Consider the following 27,579-nt stretch of genomic DNA (forward strand, 5'->3'; position numbering starts at 1 on the left):
CCGCGAGATCCGCGAGATCCGCGAGATCCGCGAGATCCGCGAGATCCGCGAGATCCGCGAGATCCGCGAGATCCGCGAGATCCGCGAGATCCGCGAGATCCGCGAGATCGTGACCTGGCTGAAGTCGGACGCTTAACCGACTGCGCCACCCAGGCGCCCCTCTAGGGAGCATTTTGAATGAAGAGAGGGCTTAGTGACATACGGGGTGTGATACGGGCAAGTTCTGATAAGTGGCCATGATCCGAGGCTGGGGGGGAGGGGGCAGAGCCAACCATTTCCTTGAGGTAATTGACTGGATGCACAAGAAGGTGGGTCCATCTGGCCGCGAAGGATCCTGGTCTCTAAAGCCCGGGCGAGTCCCTGGGGAGATGGTCCCAGGTCACAGCTGATGGTGAAGACCAGTGCTTTGAGAGGAGGCAGACCCAGCCTGCAGGCTGCAGGCCTTAGCTGTGGTTTAGGAATACTTCTAACACAGCTAACATGTGCTGCTCTCTCTCTCTGCCAGCTCCCCGAGGAGCAGACCTAGGACAGAAAAAGTTTGGAGGAGTGCGGTGGGCACCCCCAGGCAGGAATTGGCCCCTGGTTCTTGGACGCAGAGAAGATTTCCTAAGAAGGTCAAGGAATAAAAGAGGAGGAAAAGGATGTGTCAGGAAGGCGAGCACATTTCGTTCGTACCGACTGCCAAGCATCCTGCCCCCACTGCGCGACCACAAGAATACACGAGAATTGCTGTGAGAGGCAGGAGTAAATTCTGGTTCAGGCCTTCAGTCCGCCCCCAGAACCCAGAGTTGTGTTTTACCCACAAGAAAGACAGAATTGCCGAGAAGAGAGCACACTGGCACTTAGGAGGCGGGGGCAATAGCCTGGGACTTGAATTTTCAAAGCATCTCCCCAGAAAACTGTACAAATGGCCAAAAAAGTCACAGAGAGGCTCTTGACTAGTGGTGACCCTCATTTGTCAGAAGTTGTAGAAATTCTTCAAGGTGCACACATGGTTGTTTGAAGTTTGTCATTGTTCTAAAAAATACTCATTTTGAGAAAGATTTTGTTAGATTCTCTTTCTTTCTCTCTTTCTATGAATGCCATATCCTTGCTAAAGGAGTCTGGGGGAAAGAAAGGGAGGAGGAACCACACACACTCTCTTAGGGATTGTAAATAACACATTCCCGAGGAAGGTGATAAACCGTGTGCAGCGTGCGTTTTTCCTGCCATAAAGAGTATTGGTTTTTAATATAAATCTATACCACAATTTCTTATGTTCTTTGATGCTTCATAACAACCTCATGTGCTTTTCAGAAAAATTAATACCATTCATTAGCATAAATCATAACCTGTATCCTCACTGTGTATTTGAAATTGGGGTGCCTCATCATCCAGGTATGCATGCGCTCGCTCTCTCTCTCTCTCTCTCTCTCTCTCTCTTTCTGTGAATTATGACCCATTCATTGTCATGGCTGGTGGGCTTCCCTGGTTAAATAAAGGGTTGGATTGGAAGGATTCAGACGTGATGCTTTGTTCTTGGGCTTGAGTATTTTAATGAGCCTACAGGCTTGGCTGCTTGGAGGGAGGAACGAGATGGGGTTTCTAAGTGTGTTGTTAGTGTTAGCACTTGTAGGTGGATGTTCGTTAGAAAGCTCTTGTGTCCGCTTCTCAGAGAAACTCCCCATTAAGAAAGATCTTTCAGCAGCATGGCAAGCAAGAGGGAGAAAAGAGGAGAGAAGCTGTAAGCTTTCAGCTGTAAGCACCAGGGGGATATTGTCTCAGTCATCTTAGTTCTGAAGATTTGCTTCTAAGAATTAATTGGAGCAAATACATCTCAAGGCAGAAAAAAAGGTCTGTGAAGCAGGGACCGTAGTGGCTGTCCTTGTAATTTGGGGACTCTTCATCTTGCAGCTGAATCAATACTCGAGGGAATTACTTCTGGTTATCTTTTATGGGTTTGTAAGACAGTTCTTTTGTTCGGTGTAATAAAAACCCCATTGTTTGATCAGTGGCTCACTAATTACGATAAGTAATTTGAAACATTCTTGATGAAACTTGTCTGTTAATTAACATCACAGCAAATGGAAACTAACAGGACAACAGAGTGTGAGTGCACCCACTGTTCCCTGGAATCCCTGCCATCTTTCTGTGGCATGCCCAATAAACTAAAGCTGCCGATGGTTTAAAAAATAACAAACAGGTGTGAAGGTGTGACTCACCACCGAGGAAAAGTTATTGTGAAGTTATACAAAGGAGTCCTGAAATATTACAAGCGAGGAGGTGGTAAAAAGAAGTGTCAGGAGGTTGACTGATCCTACTCGGGAGTAAGGAGAGTGGTTTCTTTTTGACTGTTTTTCTTTAAAGCTTGGTTCCTAAATACATTCCCCCCGTGATGATCTGAACTAAGATACTTTGGATGAATACAAATGTGGATTTATAAAAGTATGCTTTGGAATTACTGGCCTTGCGTGGCTATATTTTAATTATTGTGAATACTGTTCATGTTTATCAACTCAGTGGCTTTTTTTTTTTTTTTCTTTTTAATGCTTTTAGATTTCTACCTGGACAAGGACTGGTACTATACCCACAGATAGGAGACAAATTGGATATTATTTGCCCCAAAGTGGACTCTAAAACTGTTGGCCAGTATGAATATTATAAAGTTTATATGGTTGATAAAGAGCAAGCAGATCGATGCACTATTAAGAAGGAAAATACCCCTCTTCTCAACTGTGCCAGACCAGACCAAGATGTAAAATTCACCATCAAGTTTCAAGAGTTCAGCCCTAACCTCTGGGGTCTAGAATTTCAGAAGAACAGAGATTATTACATTATATGTAAGTATAATTGTATTCATTTATTTTACAGAATATAGGATAAGCTAAATAGGTTTGTATCAATTTTTTTAAGTGTTATTATGACAAATAATTTGGTGAGAATCTTTGCTGAAAATTGTCCATTTTTAAAGAAACCTTAATTGAATGAGGGACCCTATACTCATAGTACTCGATAATATAAATACCCAAAGAGGAAAAAACCTCCTAGACTTTTTATAGTATCGAAATAAATGGATATATATGAATATTCTCAGCATCTCTACTGACAAAAACATTTTTAAGGACCATTGGTGAGATCTGATAGGTAAATCTTGTGCAATGACTTTTCTCTTCATCCATCCATCCATCCATCCATCCAACCATCCATTCATCTGTTCATTCATGCATTTAGTATTTACTCTGCACCAGAAACTGCATAGCACTAGGGATTCAACAATAAACAAGGTGGGATGATGGTACCCTTTCCTCATGGGACTCCCAGATTCAAAGGAAGGGTGTTTTAGGCAAACCACAATTAGAAGAATAAGACAAAAACTTGGGTTTCTTCAATGAATTAGTTTTGTTTTGGTTTGGTTTTTCTATCTACTTAGTAAAATGACACATTGTTTCAGGAAACATACTGTGTATCCTTTGGGTGGCATCTGAACTAGCATTCCCTTCATGAAGCTGTGAAGGCCGAGGAGGCACACATCCAAACACATGCCCCCTAGGGGCAGATTGCATGTTGGCACAAAGGCAGGATTGTTCCCGGCCCAGGATTTTGTCATAGTGCAATCTGGGTGACTGAGGTTAGTTAGCTGGTTACATCACTCAAGCAATGAAATATGTTTTTCTTAATTTCTTTGGTTTAAAGCTCTGCTCAGAGCTGGGTCACACGTCTGCTCGCTTGTCACTACGGCTTCAGTCTGTCAGGGATTGCAGAACTGCTCTCCGCTGGGCACGCCCACCGTCTTCTCTCCATCCCATTGAAACTGGCTTTCTCAACCTGCCGGCCACTCACTCTTTAGTGTGCAAAGTCAGTAACTCCCTGACTTACTTGGTACTCAAGAGTACACTAGTTTTTACCACGTTAGTTATTAAAATGAAGATGGTCATAGCCGTCTAATTATCCTGTCCTTTGTGCAAACCTGAAACACTAGAGACTAAAAGCCTATCTTTAAGCCAATGTGACACCCAGAGAGTAGCTTAGGAAGAGTAAGTACCATGAAGAAAGGAAAGGGGGTAAATTATAGATTTCAAAGAATGATTATCATAAAATGAAAATAAAAGCATTCCGATGGAAGAAACAAGCAGGTGGGGTGGTAAATGATATAAAACAATAGAGAAATCTTTGAAAATATAAAAGTTATTAGGTAACATAAATGGAGCTATTGGAAGTCTAGCAGTTTACGTATTTATTTATTTATTTATTTTAAAGACTTTTTCACGGGGCACCTGGGTGGCTTCGTTAGGTGTCCAACTTCAGCTCAGGTCATGATCTCACAGTTCATGAGTTCAAGTCCTGCGTCGGGCTCTGTGCTGACAGCATGGAGCCTGCTTGAGATTCTCTCTCTCTCTCTCTCTCTCTCTCTCTCTCTCTCTCTGCCCCTCCCCACTTGCACTCTCTCTCAAACTAATACATAAATAAGCTTTCAAAAATTTAAAAAAAAAAATACTTTTAAAGACTGTTTACCAAGGACCCTAATGTTTTAGTGCAGGGAACCGAAACTTACCTCAGATGAATTCACACAGAAGGCTGGTGCCCAGAGGAGGTGGGAGAGGGCAGGTGCAGTGCCTGAGAGGGGGCACTGTCGAGTGCCCACTGCTCCTGAGTTGTCACTGGAACTGTGTGTGCAGCCCAAGTCCATGAGCTGGCTCTTCCATGGAGATAAGCCAACAGACCCAGATTTTGCCCCTTTATTTTCAATGATGACTTCATAAAGATGGCTCTGTACATTCTGCGTCCCCCCCTGAGCACAGGTGGGATTTCAGCACACATGGTGGGATTTAGCCTTCAGTCTGAGGTCCGAGACGGGAACACAAACACTGCGTGCTTGGTATTGGCATCAACACATGACAGGTGTGTATTTAGAAGCAGTCTAGGGGCTCCTGGGGGCTCAGGTCATGATCTCACAGTTTGTGAGTTCAAGCCCTGCGTTGGGCTCTGTGCTGACAGCTCAGAGCCTGGAGCTTGCTTCGGATTCTGTGTCTCCCTCTCTCTCTGCCCCTCCCCAGCTCATGTTTGCTTACGCTCTCTCTCTTTCTCTCTCTCTCTCTCTCTCTCTCTCTCTCTCTCTCTCTCTCTCTCAAAAACAAACATTAGAAGCACAGTTTAATTTAAAATTATACTATTAATCTATGCAACCATGGTATCTCTTACTGTTTTTCTTTTGATAAAAACTCATCATTAACTTCAGTAGCAGGTAGCTGAGCTACACTGGCCTCCAGGACTTGCCTCAGAGTTAAGTTTCGCTGTATAAAACCACGTGGTAGCCTGGGATAAAAGAATCTTTCTTAAAATAGAGTGAAGGGTTTCCAGTGGGAACCGGTGAGAGGCTGTTTGAGTGCTGGCACTGGGTGGTTGTGGGGGGTCCTGGGGAGAGGGCCCGGGGCTGAGAGGCCAACCTGGGGGACTGTCCCTCACTAGGCAGCTGAGGGACTCCTGTCGAGTCGCACACACAGAAAGGCACTGCAGAGACTTGGGAAAAGCCAGAAGCTCATTTCTTATCCCACCCCCACAGCAGAGGTCATGGATAGACAGCTTTCCCAGGAAAGAAGGTGAGAGACGAGAGGCACACATTTTAAAATAGTTTAAAAAGTTCGTGCTGACTTTCCATGGCTTCTTCAAGAATTTCAGGATTTTTAGAAGTCACTGATTTCCACCTCCAACGATCACTCACACACACCCAGGAGTCCCACTCGACTTAAAATAGCACCAGTCAAGATAGCGGGCTGGAAAGTACTCAGCTTTACAAATGTATTTTTGACACTTCAGGTCATCGGTTCACTTTGAGACAGTGAATAATGTTGGTGTGGAGGATGCTGTCATGTGGACAGTGTGTTCAGCTCCAAATCTTAGCGTCTCAGAAGCTTCGTAACTAAGAGTAGTAGTGTTAACACCATCACCGTTGTGTGTGGTTCCTTTTCAGGGAAAGGAAAAAGGAAAGGGATAGTTGGGAGTCGAGTTACCGCAGAGGGGACGGGTCCAGATTGCCCGTGGGGTCCTGAGGTGTTGGCTAATTCCCTAGGTAAACTGATTCCAGGAGCACTGCACCAGCAGCCCAGAGACCTGGGTTCCAGTCCTGCCACCTGTGCTTAAGGAGAAAGTCCCTTTATTTCTTTGAATTTTGATTTGTTTTCTAGAATGTTCCTTTATTGTTGTTGTTATGGCCCATGATGGAGGGCTGCAGTTCCAAACCATCTTAGGGCTGGAAACACACATCCAGGGTAGGGTCTCTTGTCCACGTGCCTTTCCTCCAACGGAAATGGACGGGATCTGCTATGAATTCTTTAAAGACACTTAATTTGATTTACAGTGTTACCAGATATAGAATGTAGTCACCACCCTTTGGAGTTTTAGAAGTAAATATTAATTCTTAATTGGATGTGTATTTTTAAACCTACCAAGTATCCACTAAATTCCCTTAGGAAGTGACAAAATGATACGCTTCCTCATTAGTTCTTCTCATAGATGATTATTTGCTTTGACATGTGGCAAAATGATATATGTGGGTTTTCTAAATGTTTAGAATTGACTTTTTCAAGTGACCTATTTCAGTAATTAGCCTTGGGCCTAATTTGCATCAAAAAATCTCCTAATCTTAAATGACTCAAAAGGGGGGTGTTATTGCCACTTGGTCTGAAAAAGCCCCCTATTCTTTATCACATTCATATTCTTTTTTTTTTTTTTAATGTTTTATTCAATTTGAGAGAGAGAGAGAGAGAGAGAGAGAGAGACCACAAATGGGGGAGGGGAGAAAGAGAGACACAGAATCCGAAGCAGGCTCCAGGCTCCAAACCGTCAGCACAGATCCTGACATAGGGCTCAAACTCAAAAACTGAGAGATCATGGCCTGAGCTGAAGTTGGACCCCCGTCACCGACCAAACCCCCCAGGCACCCCAGTTACATTCCGAGTCTCAATTGCCTTAAAAGCATAGTACGCGTTATTTTGTGTAACCTATAGTTACTTTTATTTTGCCTTTAACATTTTTTAAAGTTTGTGAAATAACCATCTGTTCTCAAGTGTGCATTTTTAAGGGAAGCTCTATCTTGTTGGTAAACAGTCCAATTAATGCAGAAGGAAAACCTCCCTAACTGTATTCTCAGCCTTCATCCATATTTGTGTTCTAGACTTTTCTTGTAGATACTCTCTGTGCTTGGCTTCCAATTTCTTTTTAGAGACGACAACCCAGAGCCGAATGAGTCAGCAGTTTTCTGGCCCTAGGCCACATCCGACTTCACGAAGGTTCCGCAGGTTGGTTATCCAGGCTCAGCACAGGACCTTGCAAAATACCTACAAAGAGGTTCTCACCCCACCTCCAAAATTATGTGAGTCAGACACAAATGATGAGTGCCGCTGTGTTAATACTTTTTAAGTGAACAGTGGCCACAGCAGAGCCGTGTGACAAAGACCACGTGTGCGAGCCCCCCCCACCCCCACCCCTGCCCCAGTTTAGCCTTATGTAACTTTCACGATGTTTTACTTCACATCCGTAGCCAAGATTTGGACTTGTGGAATAGTCTGGAAGTCGTCCTTTCCAACGATGGTTTGATCAAAGGTCGTTCTTTAACGTCCACCCTGCCCTCCTCACAGCGGTCCTTCCCAAAGCTGCCTCTCCCTTTCTTTGCCTTTGGAAGGTCTTCCTTAGGGAGCAGTAGACAAGTCTGCAGGAGTCACCATTTCCTAGGCCATTGGTTTAGTTCTCTAAAGCAATTTTTTTTTTTTAAATCAGAGCATATAAAATTGGAAGGCTCCACAGTCAGCTTTGCTTGCTATTTTTTAGGCATAGACTTCACTTCTGAGCAAAATTGCAAAATAAATCAAAATACTTACATACAAATATAACAGAATACTATCCTTACAGAAATCAAAGCAGGGGAACAGCAGATTCCATTTCCTGCATTTATTACATTTGTATTTATATTCATTATATTTGTCTTCCTTTTGGGTTTGTTTTCCCTTTGGGTTTTCGACATACTTCTTTATTTCGGGGAATAGTAGGTCTGGCAGCTGACACTAAAATATACTGGGTGTACCGTAACCTTTCGCCAGCACAAAAGTTGTGGGAACTTTCGAATATCCTTGTACATGTAGATTTCTTTTCAGCTCTGTGAGAATGTGTGGCCTGTGTAAAATGATTATGGGTTTTCTTTCATGAATTATTTTATATGATAAACGTAGCAAAAGCTATGCTTCCATCAAGTTTAGTGACATGATCGTATCAGCCTGTCACTCAAGCCCCTGACTTTGGGGTGAGGATTTATCTTTATACCTTGTATATAATTGCCAAATTCCAGCATTTAAACACGTTTATTTCTAACCTACAACTGTCATCTTTGTTTTTTGTTTTTTGTTTTTTTTTAATTTTTTTTTAAATGTTTATTTATTATTGAGAGGCAGAGAGACACAGAGCGTGAGCAGGGGAAGGGCAGAGAGAGGGGGAGTCACAGAATCCGAAGTAGGCTCCACGCTCTGAGCCGTCAGCACAGAGCCCGACACGGGGCTCGAACCCACGAACTATGAGATCATGACCTGAGCCGAAGTTGGACGCCCAACCGACTGAGCCACCCAGGCGCCCCTACAACTGTCACCTTTGTAATAGACTGTCCATCAGACCCTTGGGTGTCTGGAGGATTATCTACACATGCCACGTAGAGCGACAGATCAGCTTGGTGGGTGTGCATCTGGAGTCAGACAGATGTGGGTCCTTGAATGCCCTTCAGCGGGTAACTTAACCACCCTCTGCCCCAATCTCTTCATCTGTGCACTGGGGATGCTGACTGTATCTGCCTGCGCAGGGTCACAGGAATTGAAATGCATGATCTATATAAAGTGCTCATTTCCAAGGTTGGCTCCCAGTAAGTACAACCCATGGGGTCCCCTTGGAGCAGAGTGTGTGAGGCAGGAGCAGGAGCCCAAGGGCGAAGCCAGGCTTTCCCGCAAGCTAGCGGGCGGGGAAGATGTGCTAGCAAAGTATAAGTTATTTGCAAACCATCCATAAAATGAAACTCCAGAGAGTTTACAAGTTTCAGGAATGCTGCGTAACTTAATTATAAGATCTCTTCTCTTCGTCTTGGTGGAGTGTCATAAAAGTTCTTTTGTCTCTGGGCTTCCTTTCCGAAGAAACATGCATTTCTGTATCTTTCTGTTGGTGGAATTGCCTGAGCTTGTTAGCAGATCCTCTGTAAGACCCAGAAGAGACAGAGTGGGAGAACTGTTCTGTCCATGGAATCGTTTCTCTACTTGCATTTCCCCAACCTTGCCAGGGCTTTGTCTCAGTTCCCTGCCACACAAAGGAAACGCTGTGTTTTTATTGATAATTTCGGCAACATTCTAACGTGGTATAAATATCCTCCTAGAGAGAAGGGTGTCAGGGCTGCCTTGTCACTGAGACAGGCTGGGAAAGGTATTTCATTAGCCTGATAATTAGAAGTGTTGTTTCTATTATTTTTTAACATAATGTGAAATCGTCGTCTGACTGTACTGAAGGCTCTTCCAGAATGTATCAGTAAGACTCCTTGTTGGATTTCAGATGAACAAAGCTCACGTTCTTTGCACTTGAGGAATAAAGTCTCAGCTTCTGCTTAACTGGACATTGTGCTGAGAAACTTTGGGCTCATGGGCCTGATGGAGTCATGGCCGTTGGGATAATTATCCCGATGGATCCCCCAGGGTGCAGAAGGACAGGGCTAGCATGGAATGGGACTCTGTTCACATCCAATGGTGTCACCTGGGCAGGTGTGACAGGTTATCTCATTTAAGCTAGACAGAGAGAGTCCTGTCTAGGACTTACCCCAAAAAACCACTAAGGAAAGAAAAAGACAACCGACTCTTAAAGCAATGGGAAGGCGTTGAAGGGGGTGGGGGTGGGGGGGTGGTAGACGCTGAAAAACCTCATGTGCGAAATAAGCAGAACAAGAGCAGATGAGAAGATTCCATGTGAAAAGTGGAATTCTTTAGGAATCGCTCAGAATAAAACTGCCTTTACAGTTTCATAAAATGCATGTTAATATCTAACACCTGTATTTATAGCTTTTTGAAAGTTCACTTAGCCTTATAAATAACTGAGTAATACTGGAGACCTAATACAAGCATGAGAGAGAACGAGTTTCTTAATAGCCTTTAAATATTCACCTTGAAGATCAAAATTTAAAGCAAACTAAAGCACTTTTAAAAATAGCCAAGAGGCATAGACAGGCATTAAAAAAAAAAAAAATCACTTTGAGAAAACCTGTGCAGTTCCTATGAGTCGTACAATTGTTCCCCGAATTCTGAGATCCCTGGCCAGGTGTTTGGTCGCATAAAGGAAAGCGTTGTGGCTTCACGTACTGTATCACTTTGCAGTCTCAGAAACAACGCGGGCAGAGAAATGTCTATCACCATGAGAAAACCAGAGGTTGGAAAGCATGAGTACTTCCTCAATGGTATGGGCAGTTCCCAAGGCCATGAAATGCCAGAGTCCAAACTCAGACCAGGGCTGGGGGGCCTTAGACCAGCGTCATTGGTCCATGATGGTGCTCCTGGGTCTCTCGCCTAGTGAGAGGAAAGGTCTTACACGTATGCGTGCCATCACACGCACTGTAAAGAGACTATGCCTGTGTGCACGCCACATACACAGGGACAGTAGAGAGAGGGCATGTGTGCACACGTGCCATAGCGGTACCAAGAAGCTCGCACGATCCAGATACTGAACGATCTCTGTGCTTGTTCAAACATGTAGGGCCTGTGCCCTGTGGTCTGTTGTGTGACTAGAACTAACTTCCATCATAGTCCCCAGAGTCGAACAAAGACCATCCCATGAGCAATAGGAAAGGAAAAAGGGCCAGTGAGAAAAGGCGGCTGTAATAACAGTGTGTCAATTCTTCCACGTGGCCTCTTTGTTTGTAGATCTTTTAATCAATTCCATTCCTTTTCTTTAAGAAGTTTATTTCTTTTGAGAGTACAAGTGCATGCGCGTTGCTTACAGTAGGGTCAGAGAGAGGGAGAGAGAGAGCCCCGAGCAGGTTCTGCGCTGTCAGCACAGAGCCCGACACGGGACTTGATCCCACAGACCGTGAGACCATGACCTGAGCCAAAATCAAGAGTGGGACGCTTAACCAACTGAGCCACCCAGGCGCCCCGTCAGTTCCGTTTATTAATCAAATCAGACTGTGCCGCTGTGCCCCTCAATAAAAAGTTGCTAAATAGTAAAATTACAAAATTTTTTAATTTCTCAAATATACAAATAGAGGCAATGAGACTTTAAATTTCCTTAGTCAAGTACAAGTGCTGCAGTGTGGATGGATGGGCGGATGGACGGACGGACAGACGGATGGAGGGTGGGTGGATGGGTGGGTGTGCAGCACCTCTGGAAGAAACATAATTGATTACATTAAGGAGGGAGCCAGGCTGTGTGTTACTAACAACAGCTCTGCTTTGAAAACAGCTTTTTGCATCAGTGAAGTAGCCTAGTCTCATTGTTCCTGATGTTGAACCAAGAGACGAAGGTATTCTTTTATTGAAGCAAACATGTGGAAAATTGCTCTGGATTCCCAGAGTATAGAATGTGTTCCCTGAATGGAATATGGCTCAGGTGTAGGGCAGATTCAGACAGGGCACTTTATTGGGGTTACCAGCGGTCTCTAGATGGTCAAAGCAAATAACGTCACGTCCATCTAAACGCGTGTGCCATGGAGAGGGGCACATTCTCTCATCCGCAGGGCTATATTCTAAACTGTCAGCAAACATTAATTCAGTCACTAGTGAAGTCTTACCACCCAGAGATGAACTCTGCCTCAGATGGATGTTTTCCACTTCAGTGCTGCAGACTCCCAATTACTGGGCCATTAATATCATTGCATCTGATTAGTGACAGTAGAATGAGCAAGAAGTTGGGGGGAGGTGCGCCCTCCCCACCATGAACTGTGTACTCCGACCCTTTGCGATCTAGACATTTCCATATCTCCACACAGATACCTTAATGATTAAGACTATCAAAAACCCAGGAGTGGGCAGCGGATTGTGGGCTAGAAATAATTCACTCAAACACATGCGTCTCCACGGTTCAGAATGTTTGGATGAGATGATATCACAGTGTCTTGACCAGGAGTTCTCAGTTTTACAAATCTGAGAGCTTAAGTAAGGCTAATGTAGGCAACCGGGAATAATGTTTTATCTTTTGAACTCTTATATCATTCTTGCCATTTTTTTTTTTTTTTAACTTGAGTTTTGGTCAGTCTATTGAAATGGGTATCTGGCCACTTTTTTTTTTAAAGTTTATTTTATGTATTTTGAAAGAGAGAGAGAGAGTGAGTAGGGGAGGGGCAAAGAGAGGAAGAAGAGAATCCCAAGCAGCATAGAGTCTGATGTGGGGCTCACACTATCAAACTGTGAGGTCATGGCCTGAGCCGAAATCAAGAGTCAGACACTCAACCAACTGAGCCACCCAGGTGCCCCCTGGCCACCTATTTTTAAAACAATTCCTAGGGTGCTTGGGTGGCTCAGTCATTTGAGCATCCGACTCTTGATTTCGCGTAGGTCATGATCTCACAGTTTGTGAGTTCCAAGCCATGTGTCAGGCTCTGTGCTGACAGTGCAGAGCCTTCTTGGGATTCTCTCTCTCTCTCTCTCTCTCTCTCTCTCGGTGCCCTTCCCCCCTCAAATAAATCAATAAACTTTTAAAAAATAAATAAGACATAATTCCTTTTAGTGGGTTTTGGCCCATATTCAGGTTGACTCTCGTGTATAAAGGTAATTTTACTGTTGACTGACACATCCTTAGAATGTTAACTTTGTCTGAATTGTTGTGACAATAAGATAAATCCCCTTAAAGCATACCTAGATGAAAACTTGTTTTCTGAGATCTTATTGAAACTTTTTTTTTACCTAATGAAAGATTCCATACATAAATCATCCTAGCTTTTAGCCATAAAATCCTAGACCTAGAAAGGGGTGTTTTCTCTCCACAGAATTCTCCATTAAAACTCAAGGCACTAAGGTGTTGGAGGCAGTATTTTTAAGGGGAAACAGAGTAAACAACCCCATAATCAGTCTCATGTGGTTAGTGGGCCTTTAGTAAAAATACGGACACTTAATTTATTGCTGGGACTGTTTGATCTTTGTCAGAAAAACGTCAGTACACTGCTGGAACCCGGAGGGTATTCCTTTCACTAACATATACCCCTTATGTATGCACTCGCACACACATGCACGCACACACACGCACACTCACACATGGTCGCTGCTTCTCCTTTTCAGTCTGGTCATATGTAATCAGTGACTCTTCGGGACTGTGTTCTCAAAGGTAACTAACTGGCTCTTAGCATCTTTCATGATTGCCACTAACTTGATCTTTGTATACAGTTCTTGATGGTTAAAAGATTTTCTGAGTAAGCTGTGATAGGATTTCTTATGTTCTAGATATGATGACTCTATGCTGTTACGATTCTCTCAATAGGTTGACCTCCCTCAGTGTCCAAGTCTCATGCGGTGTATGAGATACGAGATATAATAAATACACTGGCACCTTCATACTCAGTTTACGTAGTAACCTCTTACCTCCCCTCTTCCCCCCAAATTAATATAAAGTGGCAATATCGGTCATTAAATCTTCTAGTGAACGCACAAAGTTTACTAAGCTGTTTCAAGGTTGTTAACACATTTTTAAAACCACCTCTTTTTCCTGAGCTGTCAATAGAATATCCTATCATTGTTCATGATGAACATTTGAAACTAAGAAAATAAAATTATACTGTTTTATTCACGAGCATCCATTTAAATTTGATACCTGGTATCTTCACTCCTATTTTAATGCTAGAATACAAGAGGGAGGGTCTAAGTTGTGACTCCCTTTTTAAATTCATTTTTCCAAATCGTTCTGTCTAGCAGAGAAACTAATTAATTGTGTTGGGTAGAAGTCACTGGGGCTAAGCCAGTTATTAATTCTTAATGCATGATTTACTGCCTTAAAATTTCAAAACACAACCACAGTGATGTGGTTTTAATTCAAGTGATTCTTCTTATCATACTGGAACAATGTTTCCTTGGGGGAGAAACACACACATCCTACCTCACTAGTAGCTTATACAGTGTTTGAACTGTGAACTGTTCCCCACACACTAAAAATCAGCTAATCAAATGCCCGTGAGAGCTGTCACATCAAGTAGAGATTAAAAAAAAAAAAAAGCAACCTTTTTTGTGGATGTATATTTCACTTTGAAAATACCTTCCTTTGTATTTTTTTTTCTTCAAATTAAGGCCATTTTAAGAAGCATTTATTTATATAGCAAAGATAAGGCAAATTTGGTATTATGGGATGAAATGCCATTTGCCTTGCAATCATGCTGAATTTTCTTGAACGTTCTGGCAAGGAGAAATAACGAAGCCCTTGGAAACTGATGATGACACATTCCTCATTTCTTACACTATAAATCCACAAAGAAAAACACGTGAAAAGAAGCTAGAAAAAGGGACGTTTTCTCCTTCCTTTTGGCACATTATACAGTTGTTTCTGTTTCAGAAGTTTTTATTAATTACAGAAAAAGGCATTTGTTTTTGGCACTCACTGAACTCTATCATGTCCATGTTTAGAATCTTTCTCCTCAGTATCTGAAAGGACCCTTGTGATATCCAAGGCATCGAACTACCTTGATATCTAGAAATTAAATCGCTGTTTTGATACTAGACATTTTGACTTTGAATTGCTGTCAGGGTGTTAAGGACAATGCTCTAAGTTTTCCGGGTTTATATGTTCACAGTCATCGATTACATTTTTATCGGGTTCCTTAGTTTTCAACCTACACATCTCACTCCAGCTTTTTTAGCCTTTAGACGTTCCAAGAATTGCGAGCCCTGGTAGAAGACAGTAAGCTTGTTTGTGTATCATGTTTATTTGAAGGTCATGGCTTTCTCTGTTTCCTACTTGATTCTGCTGCTTTGGGTTCCTCAGATTGTCAGGTGATAGGCTTCTGGTTCTTCTGAGTCTGTGTTGAGCTTAAGGAGAAAGACCCACGTGCAGGAAGACCGGCCCTAAGAAATCAGAATTACCAGGGCCAGCATATCATGACATGCATGGAAGAAAGTCATGCAAAGAGGATGATATTGATAGAGAATTGTCACAAAGTGCTATTTGTTTCATCATCAAGTAAGAGCAAATATGTGCAGCTTTATATACATTATAGTTTCTATTCTTATTAGGAAACTGATCTCTGTGGCTTTCCTGATCCTCTGTGCTTATTATCTGTCTCTCCTTTGGTAGACTGCTTTGATAAAGTGGATAAAATGGTTTGCTTTTGAGTGTCCGTCCATTCTCTGCCCCATCCCAGGAAGCTACATTTGAGAATAGTTTGAAATCACCTGCATAGTATGAGTGTGTTTTTTCATCCTTTCCAGAATAGCCAAGAATTCCTTCCTAGTGATGTTATATTATCCTGCAGACTTTTTTTGTGCTGCCCTCCTTCCTGACCTCCTTGTGAATGAGACCCATATAACGGTACCAACCCAGCAGTGACTCCTCCATCTGATTAGCACAAGGTTACTGAAGTGATAGACTGAAAACCGCCCAAAGCCAGTGCCACAGAGTGGAGCCTCCCGGGGCGTGGGGCTGTGGGCACAGTCTAGAAAACACGGCCAGAAAGATTCTTGCCCCTTTAGTCTGTTTTATTCACCGGTTCTCTTTTTTGTCCCTGGATAACCAGTGTACCATTCCCAGGGAGTAGGAGCTGCAGATATAGGTCCGTGTACAAATTCATGGGAAGACACAGATGTGGGGCAGTGCAGTTTTCAGATGTGAAGAACTTTTAGGCAGTGAGAACTCGGGGTACTTTTTTGCTGAGTAATGATCTCCACCCACTGGAAATCAGGCCCCAGGGGAATAATCTGGTAATTTCAGTATACTTACTACATGCAATTAGATCCCTGAAGCAGAAGCCTTTAAAAGCAGGCTATAAAATGCCCATGTATCTTTATTAAGCCCATTTTCTAACTGGATGGAGAAACTTTGCTTAGTAATTTTTAATTTTATAAAGTCTATATTTTCTCTAGACCAAGAACAAAAAAATGGGCACTAAAAGCTTAGGTATAACAGGGTTATTTTTTCTGTCTCCAAATGATTAAATGCAATTTCATCTATTTAGGAATACTATAATTGTGGCAGCATTAGATAATGTTGGTAGATACAAAGAAAAGCGAAGGATAATGAGGTAGCAAAATTTTTACCCTCTCTCTAAGTCAAAAATTCCTAATACATTCAGATCAACAATAAAAAATATTGCCAAATTGTCTCCTGAAATGGAATTAGATTTTCTCCCCAAGCATTAGCACTTTCTTGTCTTTCAGAGTGAGCCACTACTATGCCTTCAGAGGATTAATCTTGTGGCTTTATTTCAGAGCTGACTGCCATAAGGAGGTGCTATCAGGACAGGACACTTGTCAGTGTCCTTGCTCAAGGCAAGGGACAGGAGGACCACTAGAATGAGAACGATGCTCCCTACACTTCCTGCTGAGGAGGTCATAGGGAAGAGTGAGGGTAATTTTCATTACAGAATCAAATACAAAGTAAGTTCAAGTCACTCTAAATTATTCTATGCTTGCTAGAAAGCTAACCTTCTGAAGCTTCAGTTGGTTGCTGACATCTTCCAACCAGGCTTTCTGGGACTGCTCGGGTCATGGCTACCATACGGCAGGGCAAAACTCCTTCACAGCAAACATCCAGCTGTATTTTATAGTTCATTCCCTTTTTAAACAACCAGGTATCTGGGATGCTGTGTTAACGTTAGTAATGAATTTTCCAATATCTTCCAGTCACCTTTGCAACTTGCAAGTTGACTTAAAGGGGAACAAAGTAAGCGTCTGGAATGCACATCACAGCGTTCTCCCTCTTGGCCCATCCTCCCCCTTCACCCCCCCCCCCCCCCGCCAAACCAGCATCGGCCTCTGATCTCCAAGAACCAGACAAAGGCACAAGCTCCTATTTCTCTCTGTGCAGCTCAGGGCTTGAAGGCTCTTCCTCCCTCACGGAATTAAAAAAAAGTTTCAACTGTTAAAAATGGAGAGCAGATTCATTCTCCGGCTACACAGTTTTCCTCCTACCATCTTATAGTCTGTGGATGCTAAATTACAGATTGCAGTTTAATTTGAATTCTTGGAGCTCTCTACATTTGGGGGTCACTTGGACAGCATTCAGGGCACACCCACAAGCACTCTGCACGGAAGCATTGGTATCCAGAAAGGGCAGTGACCTACAAATTAAAATCAAAAGAAAAAATCACCCAAATGAGGTGCAGCCCTCCTGCTTCCAAATGGACTTGGTAGAAGCAGTCAGAAGCTTTTATCTTTGAGGACGCAGGTTTGAATTCTGTTCCACGGTGACTCTTCTCTACCACGTCTTGTCTTACCCACTCTGGTATTCATTGTTTTTTCTCCTTCAGATCTGAATCTTTGACCTTTTGACCTCCAGGTTCAAACAAACAAAGCTCTACCCCCCCCCCCCCCCCCCCCCCCCCTTTTCTGTGCACCACCCTTCAGATCGTATTTTTAACATATTTGTTAAGCCGTTAGTCAGAAAGAGGTCATTTCGCTGTGCATTTGGGTGCACTTTTGCATGAAAGTGCATTTATGTGCCTACAGCATAGAAAACATTGAGATTCCATTTGAATTAAGTAAACTTCTGAAGCCATTGGCTAGACCTCAGCTTTCCAGGGTTTCTACATGAAAACATATCCTAATTTTTGAGAAAGATTAAATAGAGATGACAGCATTGTTCTGCACCTGCCCTCAAACAGTGCCTGCACGTAGACAGCCACACTGTTTCATGGCTTTGGGAGGAAAGGACCCTTCGAAATTTAGGAAACTGTCTGGAGGAGGGAAAAAAGAAAGCGGGTGGAGAAATGGGGAAGGAAAAAAATGATTTTTTTTTTTTATTAGATTCACAGAGGCATGTAAAGTTTTTAGGTATTTGTTTTAACTTCTCTGCCAAACATTTTCTCAACAATCTACAAGAGGAGACTGTCTACTTTTTACCCCCAGAATGATTATGGCCATTTTGCCCATTTTCCCAGGAGAAACTCGGCACCAGTGTCAGCGGAGGAGTGAGGTCTGATCGTAAGACTGTAAACTTTAAGGAAACACTCAGATAAGCACAGAGATATTTATACACACAAGAAGCAGCCATTGTTTTTCAAAGCAGTGAAAGTAAAAGTTGTAACTCTGTAGCCCACGTATTGCTATGTGTGCATGTAGACCTTGCTGGCCGGTCCACCATTTGGAAAACAAACAACCCATTGAAAGAGTGCCTTTGGATGTATTTTTACCAGAAATTCTGTCCCTGTTTCCGTGCCTTGAAAAGTACAGTGTTAGTAGACCAGCCTTTGATAATCAAAGTAGAGAATGATTTACCGCACAGAAATGTATATGAAACACTTCTGTTCCTTGCCCCTTGAACTTTGGAAGAATGGAAACGTCTAGCACCCTCCACCTTCTTTTTCTTCTGGAACTTGACCTGCAATTTAAGTCCTCTTCCTTAGCAAAGTACCTGGCAGTCTTTTTACAGCTTTAGTCACAACGCTATTCAGAGAACTCACCGTCCTAAGGAGACGCAACAGCAACGTGTTTACACACAGTGGAGCATAGGCTGTTTGTTTAAAAGTACTGACAGTGGTCAAATGTCCTGTCCTTCCTCCTCCCTCTTGAAATGGGAAGGGACTCGAGCTAAACAGGAGGCAAGTGGGTACTGCACAATCTCCCCTCATACCCCAGGGTTGCCCCAGGGCCCTGACAGAGCAGAGGGCGCGCGTGGTCCCCTCTGTCAGTCAAGCTGTGCTCCAGCAGGTAGCTTGGTTGAAGAGTCTGTCTGAGGTCGGTCTTGGTAATGATAACACACTTATTATTTCCAGTCCAGTGCAAAATGATGGAGAGAAAACTTCAGAAGTGGAAGACCTGAATCCTAACATACTTCTTCATCTCACATAAGGCGGGGAAAGAAAAGGAGGGGGTGTGGGAGTCTCCTCTTTTAGTGTTTACCGAACTTGGATGCTTGGCAAACAGGGAGCATCGAGCTAATTGTTCTCGAAGCAGGAAATCTGTAGTAGAGGAAGCAGGTGTTGTGCGATGATTACCACATTTTAAAGTTACTGTGTTAACTACTTTGCTCTTTTGAGGCCGACCCTGAAATAGTAAGCTTTTTGGAAGGTCCTGTCCCTTTTATGTATGGACTGACCCTAAATCAGTTGATTCTGAAGGAAGGAGAAAGCGCTTAAGTGAACTTGAAACCAGATAGCATACGTGCAGCGGTGTTGACAGGATCCATTTTTCTTTATTTTCTTTATTTTTTATTTTTTGGCTTTCAGCATCCCATACTTTCCGAAAACTTGTGACTAAGAGTGAATTCTTATTTTTCAAATTGTTTTCAGACATTTCATGTTCATGTAAACTTGGCTTATTGATTTCCTGATTTTTCTTTATTTTTTTGTTTTGTCCATTTTATTTTTAATCAGCTACATCAAATGGGTCTTTGGAGGGCCTGGATAACCAGGAGGGAGGGGTGTGCCAGACAAGAGCCATGAAGATCCTCATGAAAGTTGGACAAGGTAAAGACCGTCTGCTCCATGAAGCCACCATAATCTGGTTGAGTCCCCAACGAGTGTGGCACCAATGCCGTGAACGCCCACCTTCATGCACTCGTAGCCTAGTTTCGAAAGCACATCTTTCTCTGCACCTTGAGCCACTGACAGATTTCCTCAAGTCGGTGTAACAAACTTCTTTTATTGGAGTTTCTTCTCACAGTTAAGGTCAGCCAGGTACAACGTCCATTGCCATATGTGTGTGTACGTGTATCTCTATACACACTTTTTTTTTTTTCCTTATTAAAAGCAAAACACCTCTTTGGTTCAAAAAAATTACACTACCCAGAGTGAAAACTTAGGTTTCTGCCATTTGGCCCATTTCTGCATCTCGAGTACAGAAGACTAGTTCACTGAGCCTTTTCCCACACAGATAACCTATTGTGCAGAAAGATTTATTCTTCTAATTAGAAATTGGTATAGTAGTCAGTCAACTTGCTCATTTAAATTGAAATGTCATCTGCAATGCTCTGCGTGCCAAATGCAAGAATCCCTATATTTTCCACAGATGGCCTCACGATCTGAACCTCTGACCTAAGTAGTACCACCGTTCCGTTTTAAAAGGAGAACTCTATTCTTGTATGTCACAGCACTTTGCATAAAGAATCTCACGTTCATTGCTGTCTGTGCCTCTTGAGATTGACACGCGGCAGTTCTTAGAGCTAGATCTCATTAGGTATCTGGGCTATAAGTAATCATTTGTTCCTCGTATAGATGCGAGTTCTGCTGGGTCAACCAGGCATAATGATCCGACACGACGCCCAGAACTAGAAGCCGGTACAAATGGAAGAAGTTCAACGACAAGTCCCTTTGTCAAACCAAATCCAGGTATGGCAGCGTGAGTGTGTGTGGATGCGTCCGTGGGTCCCGTGAGCAAGAGGCAGAACAGAGTCCAAGCCCTTGGATACTAGTGGATTAACTTGTAGTTCCCCAAGTCAGTAACCTTTGCTCGCAGGTACTTGTTATTAACGGCTCGATAAGAACAGAATTGCGCCTTCCCACGGAAGTTTCCCATTCAGAAGAGTAGAATTTATCAGATGCAAGTGCCAATTATGAGCACTACTCACTCAGACCAAGGTTATTTTTATTGGAGACACTTAATCGTGCCTGTTGCAACAGTAGAGTAGAGCTGATATTCACATGTATGTAATTAATGTTCTAATACCTCGCCTAATTATGTCTGATCCACAAAGAGCCTGATTGATCCTCCTCTACATTTTAGGTGGTGGCATCTTAAAATATCGCATAATGCCGTGTTCTTCGAGTGGTTACTGTTGACATTTTTGTTTCACATTTTCAGCGTAAAATAAAATACCAGTCGGATCACTGGCTGAAGTTTAGAATACAGGATAAAGTTGGCCGCCATTGAATTTCATTTTCGTACCGGTCCTTGAGCAGATAGCTACGTATTTATTTCCACGCTAATGACATTTCCGTATGGTAGCTGCTCCCCGACGTCAGCAGTCTCGTGTGAGGGACCATCGTGCCTGTTGGTGGCATGTGCAGTCAGCATCTGCAGGCCACTTCCCCCGCTTTACAAGCATCATGGAGGGAGCCTGTTGTTTCTAATTTTCAATGGCAAGATGTGTCAAATTCTTATGACACTCCGATAAATGGATAATCTAATGATGCCAGGCAAGTTTTTAGTGCTTCCCATTTGGGTTGGCAGCGTGTTCAGCGTGAGTGTTTCTGCTGCCTTCCCAATATATTTTAGGTGTAAACCAAATAATACAAGCGAGTTACGAGCGGCATGTGTTCCCAGGGCCCCAGGGTCCCCTCAGTGCGCAGCAGGCAGGGCTTGTCTATAGAAAGCAGGCGGCAGGAGATGCTCGGGAAGGCCGGCGCCCAGAGGGGCAAGGGGGCCAGCGCACGGCAGTCAGCCCTGGCCCCAGAGGTGGCCGCTTCCTTTGTGTCCACCTGCTGTGGCTGGCGGCGGTTTAGGACCTGGGGCGGAAGCGTGGGAGCCTGTCCCCTCCTGTCCCCAAGGGTGGACGGATGGGGACACCTGTGGTTGAGAGCGGCCGGCGAGCCCGGGTCCCGTCCGTGTCCCCTTTTGGGGCGATCGCCACGTCCTGCCGGGTGTGCGCGGCTGGGAACCGAGGCTGGGGGGCTGCCATCCGAGCAGGGACAGCAGTAACTGGGCCGCTCCTTTCCGTCCCCGGCCGCAGGTTCCAGCACAGACGGCAGCAGTGCCGGGCATTCGGGGAACAACATCCTCGGTTCCGAAGTGGCCTTATTCGCAGGGATTGCTTCAGGATGCATCATCTTCATCGTCATCATCATCACGCTGGTGGTGCTCCTGCTCAAGTACCGGAGGAGACACAGGAAGCACTCGCCGCAGCACACGGCCACGCTGTCGCTCAGCACGCTGGCCACCCCCAAGCGCAGCGGCAACAACAGCGGCTCGGAGCCCAGTGACATTATCATCCCGCTGAGGACTGCGGACAGTGTGTTCTGCCCCCACTACGAGAAGGTCAGCGGGGACTACGGGCACCCCGTGTACATAGTCCAGGAGATGCCTCCCCAGAGCCCGGCGAACATTTACTACAAGGTCTGAGACGCGGCGGTGCCTTCGCTTTCCCGGAGGAAGCCCACTGTCCCGCCACCGCCCCGAGGAGGGTTTGATGACCCCCCCGTGTCTCGAATGGACCGGAGCACGGCGGGGGAGAGGGAGCACTCCTTCTCGGAAGAGCCCTGTTGAGTTGGACAGCTTACCTAGTCTGTAGCGTCCGGACCGCGGTGAAGACAGACGCCCACCGCCGGCCGGGAGACTGGCGTGGAAGGTGCCCGATGGGACCGCAGCGCCCCCCTCCCCCCTCCACCTCCAAGCCATGCGCCGCGGTCACCTGGGCCTGCAGGAAGCCGAGGGCGACAGAGCGGCAGCGGGCGTGGGGGGGGCTGGGCGAGCCGTGAGCATCCGGGCAGGTGTCCCCCGGGGGCCGCGGGGCCTGGAAACGCCGCCTTCTGCCTTGGGCGTCCCTCCCGAGGAGCGTCCGGACTTGTCACACAGACCTCTGGCTGGGGGAGGCTTTCAGAGGTCCCGCGCCCAGTCCTCACCGTTGCACACACCCCTGCCGACCTCCGGGGCCCCGCAGCGCGAGCCCCTCACTCCACACCCCGCATCACTGCTGGCACACTCACCTTGGGAGTCTCCTGCCCCCGCACCACGGCAGCTGGAGCCGATGGGTCCTACACTTCTAGAAATTGCGTCTGCCACTAAGGAGCCTTCAGCTGCGGAAGACCAGAAAGACCAGGAGCTCATGGAAGGGGGCGGGCCGGGATGGGGGTGGGGGTGGGGAGGGCTGTCTGCAAATGCAGTTCAACGCTGCTGCTGGTGCGTCAGGAGCAGAAAGTCGAGGGGGAACCCCAATTAGGTAGCACAGCACTTTGGTTGGCTGAGGTTTTAAGAGGCAAGTAGGAGACACCACGCACGCGGTGGGGTGGGGCGCCTTGGAAGGGATCCGCCGATCAAATGGCAACGCGCAGGAGGAGCACAGTCTCTCTCCGCTGGGTAGGACAAAGGGGCATTGTCGTAGAGGGGCGGGCCGGGAGGGCCGCCGATGACAGATCTGGGCAGGACTGTTGTCGTACTGGCAATAAGGCGCACGGCCTCGGCGCTGTAGGAGAGTCGGTCGGCTTTGGATGATGTCTGAAGCAGACTCAGCTGCTATACTGATCACATTTTATGAAACACAGGGAAAGCATTTAGGAGAACAGCAGAGAGCCGGATCTGAGCTAGAAGTTTACAAGCCAAAGGTCAAACAGGCTGTGATTCCATCATCATCCATGTTATTGAGGCATTCTCCTATGTGAAAGGTAGGTCAGATTGGGGGGGGGGGGGCCCGCCAGTGCCCTCCCCCCGCACCCCCACTTGAGCCTCACGACACTTTGGTTTATGGCGGTGCTGTCCTGTCCGGCTGCAAGGACGGACGCGGAGGTACTGAGCAAGGCCACAGCCCGCACGCTGTGTCCAGGTGACGCATACTGCGAACTTCTTTGAGTCCTTAAGACGGAAATAAATCATGATGTCGAGGGGGGAGGAAGATGGCACGTATTTATAACAGGTATATAGAACACAAGGGATAGGAACTGACAGATTTGTACTAATATATATTTTAAGATTGCACACAAATCACACCAGAAAGACGTGAAATTCACTTGTGGCAATTACGTGGTCCCAACGCTCAGTGCTTAAAAAAAGAAAAATTGGACAGCTCCATCTGGGAAAAACAACATCACTCCAAAAATAACAATAACGGGAGTAAATACAAAAATAACCCAGTCCTCTGAAGGCATCTCACGTAACCGTAGACTAGGAAATACAAGCCCTGCATACCAGGAAATGGATGTTACCGCATCGTATATTTAACAGTGGCAAGATGTTCCGGCATTTCATTTCTGTGTTGTGTATTCCCTTGCCTTATGGCTGAAGTGTTCGCTAAAATCCACCGGGTCCCCTCAGAGGGGGCTTAGGGCTGAAAGTTTAGCTCCGGCCCCCTTCCCCCACCCCCTCCCCGCCCCCTCCCTTTTGGGAAACAAAACGAGTAAACAGGAAACCTACTTTTTATGTGCTATGCAAAATAGACATCTTTAACATAGTCCCGTTACTATGGTAACACTTTGCTTTCTGAATTGGGAGAAAAAAAAAATGTAGCAACAGCATTTTAAGGTTCTCAGACCTCCAGTGAATGCCTGCAAAAATGAGTTGTCACCGAAATTATTCCTTCTCTATTTCCTGAACCTGAAAATGATGTTGGTCCAAAGTGCGTGTGTGTGTGTGTGAGTGGGTGAGTGGTATACATGTGTACATATATGTATAATATATATCTACAATATATATTATATATATCTATATCATAGTTCTGTGGAGGGTTGCCATGGTGACCAGCCACAGTACATATGTAATTCTTTCCATCACCCCACCCTCTCCTTTACGTGCATTCGTACAAGATTTTCTTGTAAGCCATCAAAAATTACCTTTCGGATGGGGGAGAGGGGCAAGAAGGGGAAACATGGGAAATAGTCTGATTTTAATGAAATCAAATGTGTCTCATCGGTTGGCTACCTTTTGGTTATATGCTAAACTGTGAAAAATCAGATGAATTCGATGAAGAGTTACCTGCAACCAATGGAAAAGTGTTCTGTGCGTCTGTTTTGTGTCTGGTGCAGAATATGACAATCTACCAACTCTCCCTTTGTTTGAAGTTGGTGCCGCTTTGGAAAGTTACTGTAAATGCCTTGCTTGTATTCTCATCCCTAGTCACCTGACTTTGGAATTTGCACCGTAACGTTTAACTGAAGATGCTGTAAATAGGGTTCAGATTTTACTGTATATGGATTCGGGGTGTTACAGTAGCCTTATTCACCTTTTTAATAAAAATACACATGAAAACAAGACAGAAATGGCTTTTCTTACCCAGATTGTGTACATAGAGCAATGTTGGTTTTTTATAAAGTCTAAGCAAGATGTTTTGTATAAAATCTGAATTTTGCAATGTATTTAGCTACAGCTTGTTAAACGGCAGTGTCTTTCCCCCCTTTGCACTGTAATGAGGAAAAGAAAAACGGTATAAAAGGTTGCCAAATTGCTGCATATTTGTGCCGTAATTATGTACCATGGATATTTATTTAAGATTTCGTTGTCCAATTTGTAAGTAACACAGTATTATGCTTGAGTTATAAATATTTTTGTTCTTTCTTCATTTTATTTTAATGGCCTGTCCTAGGTTTCCAGCCTCCTTCCACATTGCAGTCAGCCCCCAGAAACGGAATCCGTGAGGTCCCATTCCACGTCTGTTTCAAACTGAATTTGTTCTTAAAAAAATAAAATATTTTTTTCCTATGGAAAAAGCGCCTTCAAAGTATTTTCCTTTCCTTCCTTTTTCTTTTCTTTTTTTTTCTTTTTTTCGCTTATTTTAATTTGCTTTCTGCTCTGTTTCTCTATAATTAACAGTTATCCAGAGACTTCTGCCCGTGGGCACCTGTGTGCCCATTTTTTCCCAGTCAGGACACTCGCATAACGTGAATGTGAACCTTGCAGAGGGCCACGAGGGAGCCCATTGGTTTCCCCATAAAACTCGAGCTCACATTTCACAAAATCATCTGATCATAAAGTTTTGTAAAGTCCTAACCACCCTGAACAGAAAACCTCCCTAGTCTCCCTGGATCCCCCAGTCTCGAGTAGTGACCTAAGTAAGTGACCAGAGGAAAGGGAGGCAGGCAAATGGACTTTAGTTATCTCAACGCCTAATTCCAAATCTAGTTTCCACTCAAGCAAAGCAGTTTGCTGTCGAAGCCTTCATTTTTCCTCACAGCAGGGTCCCGGAAGGAAGGAAGGAGTCCAATGTCCTTTGTACGACGTTAGCGCTGATGAAACCATGCTTTGTGACACCAGATTGAAGCAAGCCAGAGGCCAGTGGTGACTTTTAACCGCGTTTTCAATGCTGGCCTTCCTGGGGAAGATGGCCGGGGGTTGGGGATGTCTTCCCCTGCGCTGGTGGGCTTGGGGTCTTAAGACTGATCTGCAGACTGACTCCCCACCCTCCGGGGAGACCTTCCTCACCCGCAGGTGTGGAGGGCAGAGCGGCAGACAGGGCAGAAGCGGCTACCGGTGACCAGAAAGTGCTCAGATCTCTGGCTGCGTTACCTCGGGCCCCTCCTTACCTTAGGAGGGGGGTGCGTCCGGATGGGGAAGGCCCCAGCACAGAGGAGCCCGATGCTCCAGACTGTCTAGCCACAGATCACAGCCCCAGCCAAGTGAAGAATTCCAGTGTTTGAAAAGCCCCACCCTCCCCCCAAGAACGCCTCACGAAAGGCTGGTTTTAGAGGCAGCGATCTCAGCAGCATCTTCCTAGCGTACCTGTACTAAAGAAATGTTTGTGGCATAAATGCTTTCCTTCCCCCTCCTCCCCGCCCCGGGCTTCTCCAGGAGCCCACGATTTCAGGTGGCGCTGGAATAATAGTTCCATCCACTCCATCATTTTCCTCCGCGGCGCCTACCTGCCCCTTCACGGCAAATCCAAGTTCCAGGGCACAACTTACAGCCAAGTGACTAAGCAGAAAGTTCCACCCTACATGCCAGTATCACTAATGAGCGGTCTGGGTAAAATGAAAGAACAGCCAAGTAAGTACTGCGTTTGCAACTTACATCGTGGCCTTTGCGAGATTACAGCTTAAATTACCAAACACCCCACCTCATTGTTTCCACCCTCTTTTCGAAACTGTGTTTCCCAAATTGGGCAAGCCGAACTCCACTAAGAAGTGAAATGCACCCACTTGTATTCTTTCTAACTGGTGGGAAGGACGCTTACAGAAACTTCTCCCGGAGGTTGTCACAATCAGGTGCTCTTAGTTCTGTCTGAAAGGTAAGCAGGCTGCTGTAAAGTCCCTGTGCTCTCCACACCCGCCACTTTTCCATCCCACTCTTCAATTGTCAGGTTCCTTTTTGGCACAACAGTTGCCCCTTCGAACACTGTGATAAAGGCGCCCGGTGGAAATCAGAAAAAAATCAAACTATCAGTCACCAGGTAACTGCTGTGCACCTTGCTGTCAGTCTCTGATCCTAACCCAGAGAAGAATCAGTGAAAGTTAAAAAACAACCCAGAGAAGTAAAAGTCGTTTCTCTAAAGTGTGTAATAAAAGGATGATCACCCTACTCTTTCCTTGGGAAGCAAATACGGCGTCAGATGCCTCAAAAGGAAACATACTTGCTGCTGTTGTGCAAAGGACATTAACCTGTGTGTTCCGCTGGTTTTGGTTTCCAGTTGGTTTCGGATAATGTTTGTGGTATTTATGCTATAGATGTACTTGAAGGCGATTTTTTTTACGTTTGAGAGACGGAGGGTGGGTGGGGGAGGGGCAGAGAAAGAGGGAGACACAGAATCCGAAGCAGCCTCCAGGCTCTGAGCTGTCAGCACAGAGCCCGACGCGGGGCTCGAACTCACGGACCGCGAGGTCATGACCTG

At 45.0% G+C, this 27,579-nt stretch overlaps 1 protein-coding gene and 1 long non-coding RNA gene across 3 annotated transcripts in view; one reads left to right on the top strand and one right to left on the bottom strand.

The window, feature by feature from the left end:
- Positions 1-4,861, bottom strand: part of LOC121037733 (uncharacterized) — an 11,987-nt gene extending 7,126 nt beyond the window's left edge. Inside the window, exon 1 of the long non-coding RNA XR_005793949.1 lies at positions 4,532-4,861. This is a non-coding gene — a long non-coding RNA (uncharacterized LOC121037733). The remainder of the gene's footprint in view (positions 1-4,531) is intronic.
- EFNB2 (ephrin B2) overlaps positions 1-25,465 on the top strand; it is a 45,500-nt gene extending 20,035 nt beyond the window's left edge. Inside the window, exons 2-5 of one of the 2 annotated variants that reach the window (XM_040487100.1) lie at positions 2,536-2,819; positions 19,490-19,582; positions 20,330-20,443; positions 21,784-25,465. In XM_040487100.1, the coding sequence (XP_040343034.1) occupies positions 2,536-2,819; positions 19,490-19,582; positions 20,330-20,443; positions 21,784-22,172 (880 nt within the window). In that variant the 3' untranslated portion in view covers positions 22,173-25,465. The remainder of the gene's footprint in view (positions 1-2,535; positions 2,820-19,489; positions 19,583-20,329; positions 20,444-21,783) is intronic. The other variant, XM_040487099.1, reaches the window with a different exon arrangement.
- Positions 25,466-27,579: the final 2,114 nt, after the last annotated feature.

Source organism: Herpailurus yagouaroundi, unplaced genomic scaffold, assembly GCF_014898765.1.
Source record: "Herpailurus yagouaroundi ecotype Mexico unplaced genomic scaffold, PumYag 164, whole genome shotgun sequence".
Taxonomy (NCBI): domain Eukaryota; kingdom Metazoa; phylum Chordata; class Mammalia; order Carnivora; family Felidae; genus Herpailurus; species Herpailurus yagouaroundi.